The following is a 13,884-nucleotide window of genomic DNA, read 5'->3' as shown; positions in this document are numbered from 1 at the left end:
ATTAGATGACAAATTATCATGCTTTGGAAGTATTATGAGGTTAAAGGGTACAGAAACAAATGGAAAATATGTTAACAAAATAAGGTTGTTTTTAAAACATATGCTCTTTTTTTGTGCTAGATATAGTCTTCTAAAAAGGAGCACACATTTATATAGATAACTTCTCAAGCTAGTTGAAAAAATTACTTCAAATAGTTCTTTGATTTACTCAATACAAATTTATTTCCTACCATATGCTGCTGCTGCTAAGTCGCTTCAGTCGTGTCCGACTCTGTGCGACCCCATAGACGGCAGCACAACAGGCTCCCCCATCTCTGGGATTCTCCAGGCAAGAACGTTCACTGGAGTGGGTTGCCATTGCCTTCTTCATCTATTGCAGAAGTAAGTTCATTTCTTAAATTTGATCAAGAAGATTAACAGAAAGGCGAAAACTGCTGCTTTTTTTCAGTAGCATTCTCAGTCTCACCGTTAATGTAGTCAGTGTACGATCTTAAATGAAATACTTAACCTCTTGCTATGTAGAGATGGTCCACTGTAACCTTGCTACCCTATTTTATCTCTGGAAATTGAAAGTATAATGACAATTTGTTCTTGAGAGTTATTTTTATTCATTTTATATTCAATGAAAGAAATCCTATTTCTCATTCTGTAATATGTCAACTTAATCTGTTAGTTTTCAAACATAATTTTACATAAGTATGTTTTAATGAGAGTTTCAGGAAGACAGCAATGAGAACAAAATTTTAGCAGTCTAATATTTGAATTTTTACAGTGTTTACAATATTCAGTGAATATGGCTTGGGGAGTGTTGTAAGCCCTCTTAAAATACAATAAACTCTCTAAATGAGACAATATTTAAATTGGCTCAAAGCATTATTATTATCTCCATTTTCAAACATTTCTCACTGATAAGAGAATAAGAACATTTAGGGCTTAGGCTTTGAATACTCTGGTTCGTCAGTTCTTTAATCTCATGGGTAATAGGTAACAGTGCAGCAATATATCATAACCAAAATATGACAAGTTGGTCTTGAGAACGTACAGGAATCCAGTTATTAGAAGGAAAATTAAGATCAGGCTATCAGAATGGTTAAGCTGACTAAATTTTCCTTGCATGATTTTATTTGCCTAAGAAGCACCTTTCACATTTATTAATGACAACCACTTCCTTGACCTATGGTGCAACCTCAAAGCTATAAACAGTGTGTTTTGCATAACAATCTGGGCATCTGTTCACACCTACCTTATGTCTGCCTGTGTTTGCTGCCATAAGCCAAGGAATGTATGGGATGTGTGTGTGTGTTAGTTGCTCAGTTGTGTCTGACTGTTTGTGACCCCATGGACTGTAGCCTGCCAGGCTTCTCTGTCCATGGAATTCTCCAGACAAGAATACTGGAGTGGGTTTCCATTCCCTTCTCTAAGGGGTCTTCTTGATCTGGGTCTCATGCATTGTAGGCAGATTCTTTACCATCTGAGCCACAAAGGAAGCCCAGTGTTTGGGGTACCAGAGCTGAAAGATGAAAGGCAAGAGCTTTCCCATACAGGTTTCAGCACAAACCTGACTCTGATATCTCTTTTCTTTGGGACATCTCATCTCAGAATGTGAGACAATAAATTTCTGTTGTTCTAAGCCACCCAGTTGGTGGCTTTATTATAGCTATAGAAGTCCTAGGAAACTACTACATCCATTACTGGTGTGCTGCAGTCCATGGGGTTGCAAAGAATCAGACAGGACTGAGGGACTGAACAAAAACAACACGCATAATAATAAACTGTTGAAGTATAATGAACTAGCCTTTCTCAAATTTATTTGACAGTGAAGTCCTACTAACATCCTGCAGAACAAGTGTTCTTTGGATTAGTGACCTAACACAGTCCATATTTACCCACTTCTGTACTTTATTTGTTCTACTTCCTCTAAGAATTATTTCCATTTTTAATAATTGAAATACTTCCAGTTTCCCTTGCTTACTAGCTCCATCATTAAATATTTATTAATTCCTCAATTATTTTAAAAAGCCTATCATATTTTTCTTATGAATTTGTTATCCACTAACTTTTATTATTCCTTATTATATGTAAGGTTCTTGAAATCAAGGAGCATATGTCACTGATCTTTATATAGCCTATACTCACACTATATAGGCTAACTCACAAGGAGGAAACAGAAATAGCTTTGATATGCTTCTTGCTGAGACGTTCCTTTCTATAAATCCCCGATCAATGGAGATTCTGACTCACTCTGGCATGAAAATCTTGCTTTGGCATGGAAGCAATAGCACTGATTACTCAGTGATTCTTCTTAATTACTCATTCACCTACCACTATGCTGTGGTTTTCAATGATTACCAGTGTTAACCATCTTTATTTGTTTACTATGTAGGTCACTGTGCTGTAAGTTGGAGAAGGCAATGGCACCCCACTCCAGCACTCTTGCCTGGAAAATCCCATGGATGGAGGAGCCTGGTGGGCTGCAGTCCATGGAGTCGCTAAGAGTTGTACATGAGTGAGTGACTACACTTTCACTTTTCACTTTCATGCGTTAGAGAAGGCAGTGGCACTCCACTTCAATGCTCTTGCCTGGAAAATCCCATGGACGGAGGAGCCTGGTGGGCTGCAGTCCATGGGGTCACAAAGAGTCAGACACGAATGAGTGACTTTACTTTCACTTTTCACTTTCCTGCATTGGAGAAGGAAATGGCAACCCACTCCAGTATTCTTGCCTGGAGAATCCCAGGGATGGGGGAGCCTGGTGGGCTGCTGCCTATGGGGTCACACAGAGTCGGACACAACTGAAGCGGCTTAGCAGCAGCAGCAGCAGCAGTGCTGTAAGTTATCATCACATTGTTCTTTTAGTGTTCACAAGTATCCTGTGATTTTTACATGTAGGAAACATAAGTCTCATAGAAAATGAATAATTTGCACAAGATCACATAGTGAATACCAGGTTGAATATGTAAGTCCAGACTGATCTTACTCTAGACTCTATTTTTCCAGTCTATATTTCTAGCAAGAACTATTCAGTGGTTGAAATATAATCTAAACTATCAGGATCGCTAATTATATTTAGTGAAGGATAAACAATAAATTTTCCATTATCTGGATTTCTAATTAAACTGAATCTTAAGGTTCAAGCTTATTACCTTTAATTCTCCTTCTTGCAGCAAAGCAGAAGGCTTTCAAAACAAGCTAGAATTTTACAATATTAAAAATATTGCTGCAAAATTAAGTACTACAGGATTATTATAAAACATGAAGGGAAAATACAGGTTGCATTGAATATATTCTATCTGCTACAATCCTTCACTTGGATATTTGCTTGTGGTGTATCTATTCATTTATTTTGGTAATCAAATCAGTTACATCAAGACCTCAGGTAAAACATCTACAAAATTTCCAAGTGCTCTAATTGTAACCACTTGCTATAAGTTTAAAAACTTAATAGCTTAATGTAGGGATGAAATATGTTTTATTTGAAGAAATCTATTTAAAAATTTACCCTTTCATCAACTTACCTCCATGACCATACCTTCTGTGCCATGTGAACTCTAAAAAGAAAAAAAAAGACAAAAACCAGAAAAATATTAATCCCAAAGCTGCTCTTTGTTTTGATTTCAAATGTTACTCAAATAATTGAGATATTAGTTAATGAAACTAGATTATCAGCTCTTCACCATTAAGGCCGAAGTATGACCATTTCTTTGGAAATATTTATTTCTTATGTTTGCATTTTTATAATTACAGCACCAAAATTTTAAAGAATTGGCATGAATTTTCAGTATTAATAAGAATATCTTTGTTTTATTTTATTCATAAATGTAGACAGCAATAACCTTACCACAGATTTTTCTTTATTGTATTTAAATAATATATATGCATATATGCAAATAGTTCTATATGTGTGTGCCCATCAAGTTCATTATTAAAGCAATCAAGGGAGGTTCGTAAATGAAAATATGAGATCCATCTATATCTTGAACTTAATAGCAACTCACCAAGTGCTGAATTAAGGTAATTGAAACAGAGGTATTAGAAAATATTGTTAGAAAACACACTGCTTCAGAAAAAAATACAACGTACCTTTAGAAAATATTTTTTAATCTTTCACACTTATCTTTGAAAAATAGAAATATAGTGTTTTTTTCCCTAAAACTACAGTATACTTAAAACTGCGTTGTTATTCTTAAGTCCTTGAATACACTGTAGATTATTTTTGAATTGTTTTTCAAAAGATTGACCAGCCAATAATAAAAATTAAATTATATTAACTTATAAAAATAAACAAAGGTATCAAAAGCTTAAAACCATTTATTTTCTAATATTTTACTATATTTTACTTTTATGTATACTAATGAGGTTAAGTTGATTTTACCCCCTATAGTGAACATACTATATAATGGTGTGTTGTTGCATAACTTTTCTCCCACCACCTTAAATGGTTTCAAGTTGAAAATGACAACAGTAGGACAATTTACTCTGTAGGAATTGACAAATGCTATAGCAGGGATATTTTTTCCCTTCCAGATATTCAGATTTTAAACATTTACCAGCACATCACTATATAAGATTGATTAACTTATCTTATGAAATTTTAATTGAAACTAAAAAGAAAAAAGAACAAAAGTGTCAGCCTTAATATATATGCATTTACTTGCCTGATCCAGATAGCAAAAGAAAATATTAATTCTGAACTTTATACACCAGATTCAATATAGTGAAAAGAATATTAATTAAATTGACATAAATTTTGGAAGTTATATGTTGTAGACAGGATATTTCTTACCTGATAGACAAGTTTTAAAAGATATTATTACAAGGAGACTGAACAGCAACCACATTTTCATCTTGTGTTCAGTAGAATTTAGGTTCAAATTTCAAAAAGAAATCTTTAACTTTATGGCAGTTGGATAATATTAAACACCTGCATAAAGAGAAGAGAAGAAGGAAGAGGAAAGATAAGGAAAAGGAAAGAAAGGGAATGGAAAATATTCATCATTTGGAGTCAACAATATTATCAATTCTATTTTATTTTATATTTCTTGTTTGTAGAATGAGTTTTAGTTTATTTAAATACATTTGTAAACATCATGTTGTAATGAAAAGAGTAGATTCGGTATCAGGGCTTCAGCCTCTTCCCAGTACTGACATTGTAATAAACATGAGCAAGTAACTGAATTGACATTTTTTTAAGTTTTCAATAATTGAGTATAGTAACATTTTTTACAAATGGCAGAATTGTGAACATTTCAATGTCAACTATTTTACCTGAAGATTAAATTGACCTGAAGTGCTGGTAAAAAGATTTAGTAAAATATATATTTGTATAAGAATTTCCCTAGTAGCTCAGCAGTAAAAGAATCCCCCTGTAATGCAGGAAACCAGGATTCAAACCCTAGGTAGGGAAGATCCCCTAGCAAAGGAAGTGGCAACCTACTCCAGGATTCTTGCCTGGAAAATCCCATGGACAGAGGAGCCTGGCAGGCTACAGTCCACAGGGTCTCAAGAGTCGGACACAAGTTAGAAACTAAATCATCACTACAACCATATTTGTATAAGAATTTTGTAAATTCATAGACACTGTACAAGAGTTATATGTTAGCACTGCCTGTTGGTGGTTTATGGAAAACTTTTGCCAGAAAAGCTAAATTTTTAAGTGTTAACATATATTGACTAATAACATGTTTATTCCCTTTCCCTGCTTTCACTTTTTTCCTTTATTTGTTCAACAAAATGTAAATAATTGTTCCTTATAAGAGAGAAGCTAGGTTTTGTGTGTCAAAATCTTTAAAATTTGGAGAGCCATCTTTAAAGATAAGAAGACAAAATTACTAATATAAACTAAGCGACAGAGACTTCCCTGGTGGTCAGGGAAGTCTAAGAATCCACCTTGCAATTCAGAGGACACAGGTTCAATCCCTGGTCAGGGAACTAAGATCACACATGCCATGGAGCAAATAAGCCCGTGAGCCATAACTCCTGAGTCCACTCACCACAACTAGAGAGTCCACGAGCTGCAATGAAAGATCCTGCACTACGCACGGAAGATCCCACATGCAGCAACTAAGATGCAACACAGCCAAATTAAAAAAATACTAATAAATAAATAAATAAACTATGCTACAAAACTATGCATCAGTCTAAGTAAAATATCTTGCTTTTAAAAAATTTTGTAAAAACTTCTGACCACATGATTATATTGGTTTCAAGGCATTGAAATAGCTTCATTTTAGTGAGGGGCTCTTTGACTTCAGCCTCATCATCATCTTTGTAGATCCATCTGTGACCAAGCATGCAGATAAAAGAATCAAAAAGAAAGACATAGTCTGCTTGCCCCTAAAAAGCTCACAGATCGACAGGAATGCTTATGTGTACACAGGTCAGTGCAATGAGAGACTTGTTTGGATCTACATATTATTAAACTTGAAAGCATGTTAATCATTTTATTAAAAACACTGCAAAATATGTCTCAGGTGGACCTGGTGGTGGCACTATAACAAATTTTCAAATATTCCAGGGCATTAGAAAGAGACTTGACTTTTTCAGTTGAGACACAATAGGCTCTTCAATTTGAAAACACATGAAATCATATTTTCAAAGAATATGTAAGAAACAGGATATAAGAATCTTGACATAGAATTGAATGTAAAATATAAATTAGAGCATGAAAGCAATTCTGAAAATACCTAATGTTATTGTTATGAATATATAAATACATTTAAACGCTATCTAAAGCAGCCAAAATAAAATGGTACTGATTTCTTGCATAATAATGACATGTAGAGTGCTACTTATTTTTTTTAAATGTGATGGAGTTTAAGACCATATTTATTGCCTTTAATTTGCTAGAATTCCAGCATTTTCCAAGACTGGTACACATGGACCAGGAAAAATATTTTTTCCTTTTGGTGTATAGGTTATTTTTCATTGAAAAATCATTTATTTCTTGAAAAAAATGAGTTGAATTTTTAGATCAAACATAGTAAAAATGGGTCAGTAGAGCAACAGGAAATTTTTAAATATCTTTGCAAGAGGAAAAATATTCAACAGATAATTTTTAAATGCCAAGATTGATTTATGACCAGTTTATTTCTCTTGGACATTGGTAAGAAGATGAGAACTACACAAATGTATAGATTGTACTAAGTCTAGACTTTTTAACTTAAATTTTATTTTATTTCTTTTACTAAACAGAACTGATTAGAAAAAAAAAGAAACAGGTAAATAAAGGTGAAGAATAAAGATAAATTCCTTCAGGAGGCAGGGGAATCAATTAAATGATCTATAGAAGAATTCAGCTTTTCATTTTGTTATCATTAATATTCAAAAATAAACCTAAATTAAAAATTTTGAAACCTGTACACATTATTTATATCTCTTAAAGTTTGTCTCCAAAAATGTACATTTCAGTATTTTCTTGGCCCATTGGTTTGTAATTCTTTTCATTGAGTTATACACACTAATTAAGATGAGTTTCTTTAATGAGGAGGAGGAGAGAAAGGCAGACATAAACTATGCCAAAACTGTTGTGTCTATCAAACAGTTCTTTTTGTAAAGATCAACTTAGATAATATATTTGCAAACATTTTGCAAATTACAAAGCATGTGCAGTTTAATGTGTCAGTGATTATTGGATTTTAAATAGTTCAAATTTATCAATTAATAAACCTAAATTGATAATAAATTATTGTAAATAATAACTCTAAATACTAATAATATTCATATTAAGAGCAGGGATGCTGCTGCAATTTTTTTTTTATTGACTATAGAGGAAGTAGTACTGACCAGAGAGAAAAAGAATCAGGTAAAATTAAAGAACAATTACTCTGAAGAGTATCCTTCAGATTATTAATTTTGACAAATTATGTGAGTGAGATCTTGGTCTGTTTACCTTATTAACTATATAGAGAATCTGCGAAAGAGTGAGGGCAGGTCTAAAGGAAGAGTAACTATGAGTGAGTGATTTCAAGAAACTAAAAATAAGATACAGAAGAATTTTCTAGGTCAAGGATATTATTTTATATTGCCTTCTTAGACAACATCCACAGTATATGGGAACCTGAGGTAAAGCATAGTCAAAGGAAATCCAGGAAAGTCAGCCAGATCTTGTCTGAAACTTGGCTCAACCGGTCTTTAGCTTGCAACTTTGGGAAAATTACTCAAGTTTTGACTCATGTACAAAATATGAAAAAAAAAAGCACATTTCATAGAACTCTTGCAAGTGTCATATAAGATTATGCATGTGAAATGCTTACTGTAAAAGTAGTGAATAAATATTAACTATTATTCTGCTAGGCGTTAGGGCCCATCAGGCTACAAGAGACAGTGACATGTTACCTGTTTATTGTTGTGTCTCTAATGCCTGGCACTGAGAAGTCATTTGATATATATTTATTGAAGAAATGAACGGACCATTCCATAACTGTATTTCAAAACACTTGCCACAAACAAATTAAAATTTAACTTTAGTTCCTTCAAAAAAGCATAAAATACTTACAATAGGTAATAAAGAGTATGTCTCACTGGGGCTCTGGTCTCGGTTATGGATTATTGCTGCTTATATGTACACCCTAGAAGAGGATAGTCTAAGCAGCAATATTTTAAAGCATTTTTAATATGTATTTTATTGAGTGTTTTTGAAAGACTGTCTTCCAATTTCAATATTTTCATCCTCATCAGAAGGAGACATTTTTCATTATCCCAAGGCAAACTATCTTTTCCTTCACTCCAAATATTGTCTATTTCAATAGGACAGTGAGTGATTATTCTGGCAGCACGTATTTTATTTTATTTAATGGATTTCTTTCTGTTTCAGAATAAAAGCATCTCTCATATCACTTTCTGCTACTGATTTGTTCTGTTGTGTCACCAGTTATCCCATCACTTGTGACTCCTGATCTCATCCTTGCAGAGTGCAGCAGAGGAGAGAGGGGCAAGGCTGAGCCACACTTGCTAGTGCAGAAGAAACAGCTCTTCTTAATTCTCCTTTAAGGACCTACCACTCAGTAATCCAGCCAGCTCCCAGCCCCCATATTCCTGAAAGTGCTGTAGCAAGTGAAGCGGCATAAGAAGAAAACAACTCAAAGATGCGCCAGTAAAAGCAGCAGACCTTTTCTTCCCAATATCCAAAAGAACAGAATGAGCAGAACCTGGGGCTGCATTCCTGTCCACATGCCATGGTGTGCTAGAAAGCAGATCCTGGTTCCTCCTACTCTCCCCTAGGCCTTTTCACCAGGTACTGCAGATGGCTCATCTCACAACTTAACCACAGCTCTATAGGTGTCTAGTGACTGCTGTTTCCCTAACATGTATTGGTGCTATAGTGGTCTCCAAACAATTCAACATCCTTTACTAAGACACTTACTTATGTATTTAAACAACTACAACAACAAAAATATAATAAGGCAACACAGGGTGACAGTCTCTATCTCCTTCCTTCATGCTCTCTTCTGTCTTCCCATGCTTTTCTTCCCCACCCCACCACCCCCCGCCTCTTTACTTTAGATGACGCTATGGTTCTCTTTTGATAAATCTGGTCCATATCTATGTACGCATTTTTCTGCTAGACAGACATCATCTAGTTCTTGTCTTGTTTTGTTCTGTCATGAGATAGTTCATATAAATTATTTAAAAAATCTTCAACTATACATTAGCAAACATAAGCGTCTGCCTACAATGCGGGAGACCTGGGTTCGATCCCTGGGTCAGGAAGATGTCCTGGAGAAGGCAATGGCACCCCACTCCAGTACTCTTGCCTGGAAAATCCCATGGACAGAGGCCAGGTAGGCTACAGACCATGGGGTCACAAAGAGTCGGACACGACTGAGCAACTTCACTTTCACTTTCACAATTATTCACAGTATTTAGTATTGGCATATAATCAGAGTTTGCTCCAACAATACCAAAATCTAATATTTCATTGAACTGATGCTTATACAAGCATTTACCTTGAAAGAGAACAAAATTTAGAAATATGGATAAAACATGAATATGTATTAGTAAATGGTGGCATCTCTTTTAGAAAGAAAAAAAGATTTGGCAGGATTTCAGGAATCTATTCTGATTGATCCTCAACAAAGCTCATAAAAGGTCATGTTAAAAATATTTAACCTAAAATTTTACTTATGATACTCATCACTCTGCTCTGGTTCTAAGGAACATTTGCCATGAATTTCAGTTTCCAGAAAATACAGGAAACTTGTTTGTGCTGAGCTCAGATTATCCTAGGTAAAAAGACATCACTATCTCTTACTCTACATTTTAAAATCAGGGAATATTCTGTCCTCAGACTCAATCTGAAAATCTGTCTCTGCTGCACCCATCACTTAACCTTCCTGAGGTGTCAGTTACCCAGTCTGTAGAATGGAAATTCAAGTTCATTCTTCAGAAGATTATTGTGAGGACTAGATTATGCATAGGGATTCCCAGGTGGCACAGTGGTAAACGATCCACCTACCAGTGCTGCAGATTCAAGAGACCCAGGTTCAATCCCTGGGTCAGAAAGATTCCCTGGAGAAGGAAATGGCAACCCACTCCAGTATTCTTGCCTAGAAAATTCCATGGACAGAGAACCCTGGTGGGCTACAGTCCATGGAGTCACAAAGAGTCATACATGACTGGGTACACACACACAAGTTATGCTTGCATATAGATACACATCTGTGTGTAAGTAAAAGCCTTTTGACATGGTTACATTGTTGTTCAGTCACTCAGTCCTGTGACCTGTACATAATAGAAGTCAAAACACTGAAGTGAAATTAAAAATCTCCAGAAATAAAGTCAGTATTTTTTGTTGTTTTGTTTGTTTTTTGGCTGTGTGGCATGTGGGATATCATAGTTCTCTGACCAGGGGTGGAATCCACACCCGCTGCAGTGGAAGTATGGAGTCTTAACCACTGGGCCACCAGGAAAGACTCAAATTAGTTTTGAATTTAAAATATGTGAATGTTTTAGAAAAGGGAAATTATATATTTTAAAAGTCTTATCCCTCAGAAAGGGGATACTATATACATTATATGTTAAGCACTTTCACATCAATATTATACTGTTCCAGTATAATTTTCAGATTATTAAAAACAACTTAAACATAGACATAACTTCCTCTAGTTACATAATTACATACTTTAGGAGGTCTTCTTCAGCCTCATACTTCTTTAAACTCTATTATCAAATTATTATTGTCTCAGCTTAAAACTCTATTATCAAATTATTATTGTCTCAGCTTAAAACTCTATTATCAAATTATTATTGTCTAAGTTTAATAGTTTTTCTGCAAAGTTATTAATAGTGTTTTAGCAGCTTACAGCTATGATTAAGTATATTTAGTAAAAATTTCTGAAGAACATACTGTTCTAAGCCAAGTAATAAAGTACACACCCAAGAAAAATGCATTTTTTGAAAATGATTATAAACAGTATCCTTCTCTTCCAGAATAGAGTCAGACACTGTTCAACTAACAGGTAGGATGTGATAGTTTTCAGATTGCAACTACATTAGCTGCTGAAATACCCTGATACTTGATTGTGTGTGAAGTATAGGTAAAAAGAGGAGCAAAATAATATGTTTCAAGCATTTTAATAAACATAAAATTATTGGACTGTGAAATTAATGACTTGGAGGCTGCTGAGGGAAAAAAAAATCTGAAGGCTTTTTGAAGATATGGGTATTTACTGAGTGTTGACAGCATACCCTGCATTTTACAAAACAACTGATTGTTCATATTTTTAGATAATTGAATTTATGATTAAATTAATTTCTTGTTTGTTTCCAAAATGATGTAATGCCTGCAGAAGGATTTAAAAATAATGCAATCCTATTCATGATATTTATAACATGTAAGTTTTTGTCAGCACATTATGTCATGTAGGACTAATTGATATGAAAGAAGTGTGAAAGTATTAGTCATTCAGTCATGTCCTAATGATATGCTTTCTGTTGGGGTAATTTCAAGAAACTCTAACTTTTATATGATAAATAAAGTCCTACAGAATTTTGTCCCCCATTTCAGGAGTATGTGTGTGTGTAGCTAGATATCGCTTGAAATTCAAGAAAGTAAAGTCCTTGTTGAGTTGAAATTGTGTCCCCAATGAAACTAACATGATGCCTACTGCTAAGTCGCTTCAGTCGTGTCCGACTCTATGCGACCCCAGAGACGGCACCCCACCAGGCTCTCCCGTCCCTGGGATTCTCCAGGCAAGAACACTGGAGTGGGTTGCCATTTCCTTCTCCAATGCATGAAAGTGAAAAGCAAAAGGGAAGTTGCTCAATCATGTCTGACTCTTCGCGACCCCATGGACTGCAGCCTAAAAGGCTCCTCTGTCCATGGGATTTTCCAGGCAAGAGTACTGGAGTGGGGTGCCATTGCCTTCTCTGGACATGATGCCAATAGTACATAATTATTCTGTTTGAAATTACAAAACTGAGATGGTAACAGAAAATAGAAAGAGTAATAAGCTAATGAGGTGATAAGATTTCTTGATTATTTGCAATTCCCAAATTATTGATTTTGGATGAACAATGAACAAGGGAAGGGTTGCTTTGTCAAGAAAGATTTAAGACTCAAACATATACGTGGGGGATTCCACTCAACCTCTTTCTCATCAGTGTATTAATAAGAATTAGTTTATGAGGGAGATCAAGATGACAGAGTGAGGGGTTTCTAGGCTGACTATGATCACATCAAACTACATCTACATGTGGATCAACTCCTGCTGAAAACAACCTGGAGACCAGCAAGAAAACCTCTCCTACAACCAAACCCTTAAAGAAAGACCCACATGGAATCAGGTAGGAAGGGAGAAGAAGTGAATGGGTCAGGATCCAAGCCCTTAGCAGGCTACACAGAAGAGGAATGGGGATATCCCAGGCTCAGGGATCTTCCCCAGGAATCGAATCACATATAAGACACCTCAGTCCTGGATTCAGATCTTGATGAGTTCCCTTAGCTGGTTTGAAACCCAGTGAAACTTACCAGAGAGCTATGAGACACTTTTCTCAAGAAGCATGCATGCAGATGCTTGCTTACTCCCAGTAACAGTGCAGAAGCTGTAAATTGAGAATTGCCTAGGACTCTGACCAGTTTTCTGTGACTGCCCCAGCACGTACCTTGGCCCATACCTGGCATTGGCTCCGGCCTTTCTGGCACTGGTGTTGCTCTCTGTTAGGATAAAAGCTGCCATTGTCAGTAGACTTCACACAATTAGAAGGAAACCAGCTCAGATACAAACTTCAGGGCTTCTGCTCCAGCACCTTGGGCACCAACTCTGCCTTTGATAGGGGGATGACTGCCATTGAGCACAAGAGAAGCCTTAGTTCAAACCTGGATCTGGCCCTGGCCACTCCTTCTTCTGATCAATTACTTTAGAAAAATGCAATAACTGAACTAAAAATTACACTAGAAGGAACTAAGCAGAATCAGTGATGTAGAAAGAATGCATAAATGATCTGAAAGACAGAATAATAGAAATCACCAAATAAGAGCAGAATAAAAACAAATTTTAAGAAATGAGGATAGCTTGGAAGACCTTGGGGACAACATAAAGTGTACTAACTTCTGCATTGTATGGATCCAGGAGAAGAGAGAAAGGGGTAGAAAATGTATTTGATAAAGTTATGGCTGAAAACTTCCTGAGGTTGAAAAAGGAAACAGATTTGTAGGTACAGGAATCACTAAGAGTCCCAAACAAGAGGAACTCAAAGAGACCCATACGAAGACAGGTCATAGTTAAAATGACAAATGTTAAATATAAAGGGAAAATTGTAAAGGTAGGAAGAGAAAAACAAAAAGTCACTTATAAGTGAATTCTTATAATGCTTCAGTTGATTTTTTCTGCAGAAAATTTACAAGCCAGAAGGGAATGACATTATAATTTAAAGTGCTGAAATGAA

The 13,884-nt window shown here is 35.3% G+C and overlaps 1 protein-coding gene across 4 annotated transcripts in view; it reads right to left on the bottom strand.

Moving 5' to 3' along the window:
* CNTN1 (contactin 1) overlaps positions 1-13,884 on the bottom strand; it is a 422,969-nt gene that overhangs the window by 184,858 nt on the left and 224,227 nt on the right. For all 4 annotated transcript variants that reach the window (XM_040233499.1, XM_040233501.1, XM_040233502.1 and 1 more), the window contains exons 2-3: positions 4,784-4,921; positions 3,516-3,548 (exon numbers count right to left, since the gene is read on the bottom strand). In XM_040233499.1, coding sequence (XP_040089433.1) covers positions 3,516-3,548; positions 4,784-4,844 — 94 coding nt within the window. In that variant the 5' untranslated portion in view covers positions 4,845-4,921. The remainder of the gene's footprint in view (positions 1-3,515; positions 3,549-4,783; positions 4,922-13,884) is intronic.

This window comes from Oryx dammah, unplaced genomic scaffold, assembly GCF_014754425.2.
Source record: "Oryx dammah isolate SB20612 unplaced genomic scaffold, SCBI_Odam_1.1 HiC_scaffold_29, whole genome shotgun sequence".
In the NCBI taxonomy this organism is placed as follows: Eukaryota; Metazoa; Chordata; class Mammalia; order Artiodactyla; family Bovidae; genus Oryx; species Oryx dammah.
Note: the sequence above shows the minus strand (reverse complement) of the source record. Positions and strands in the feature narration are given on the sequence as shown.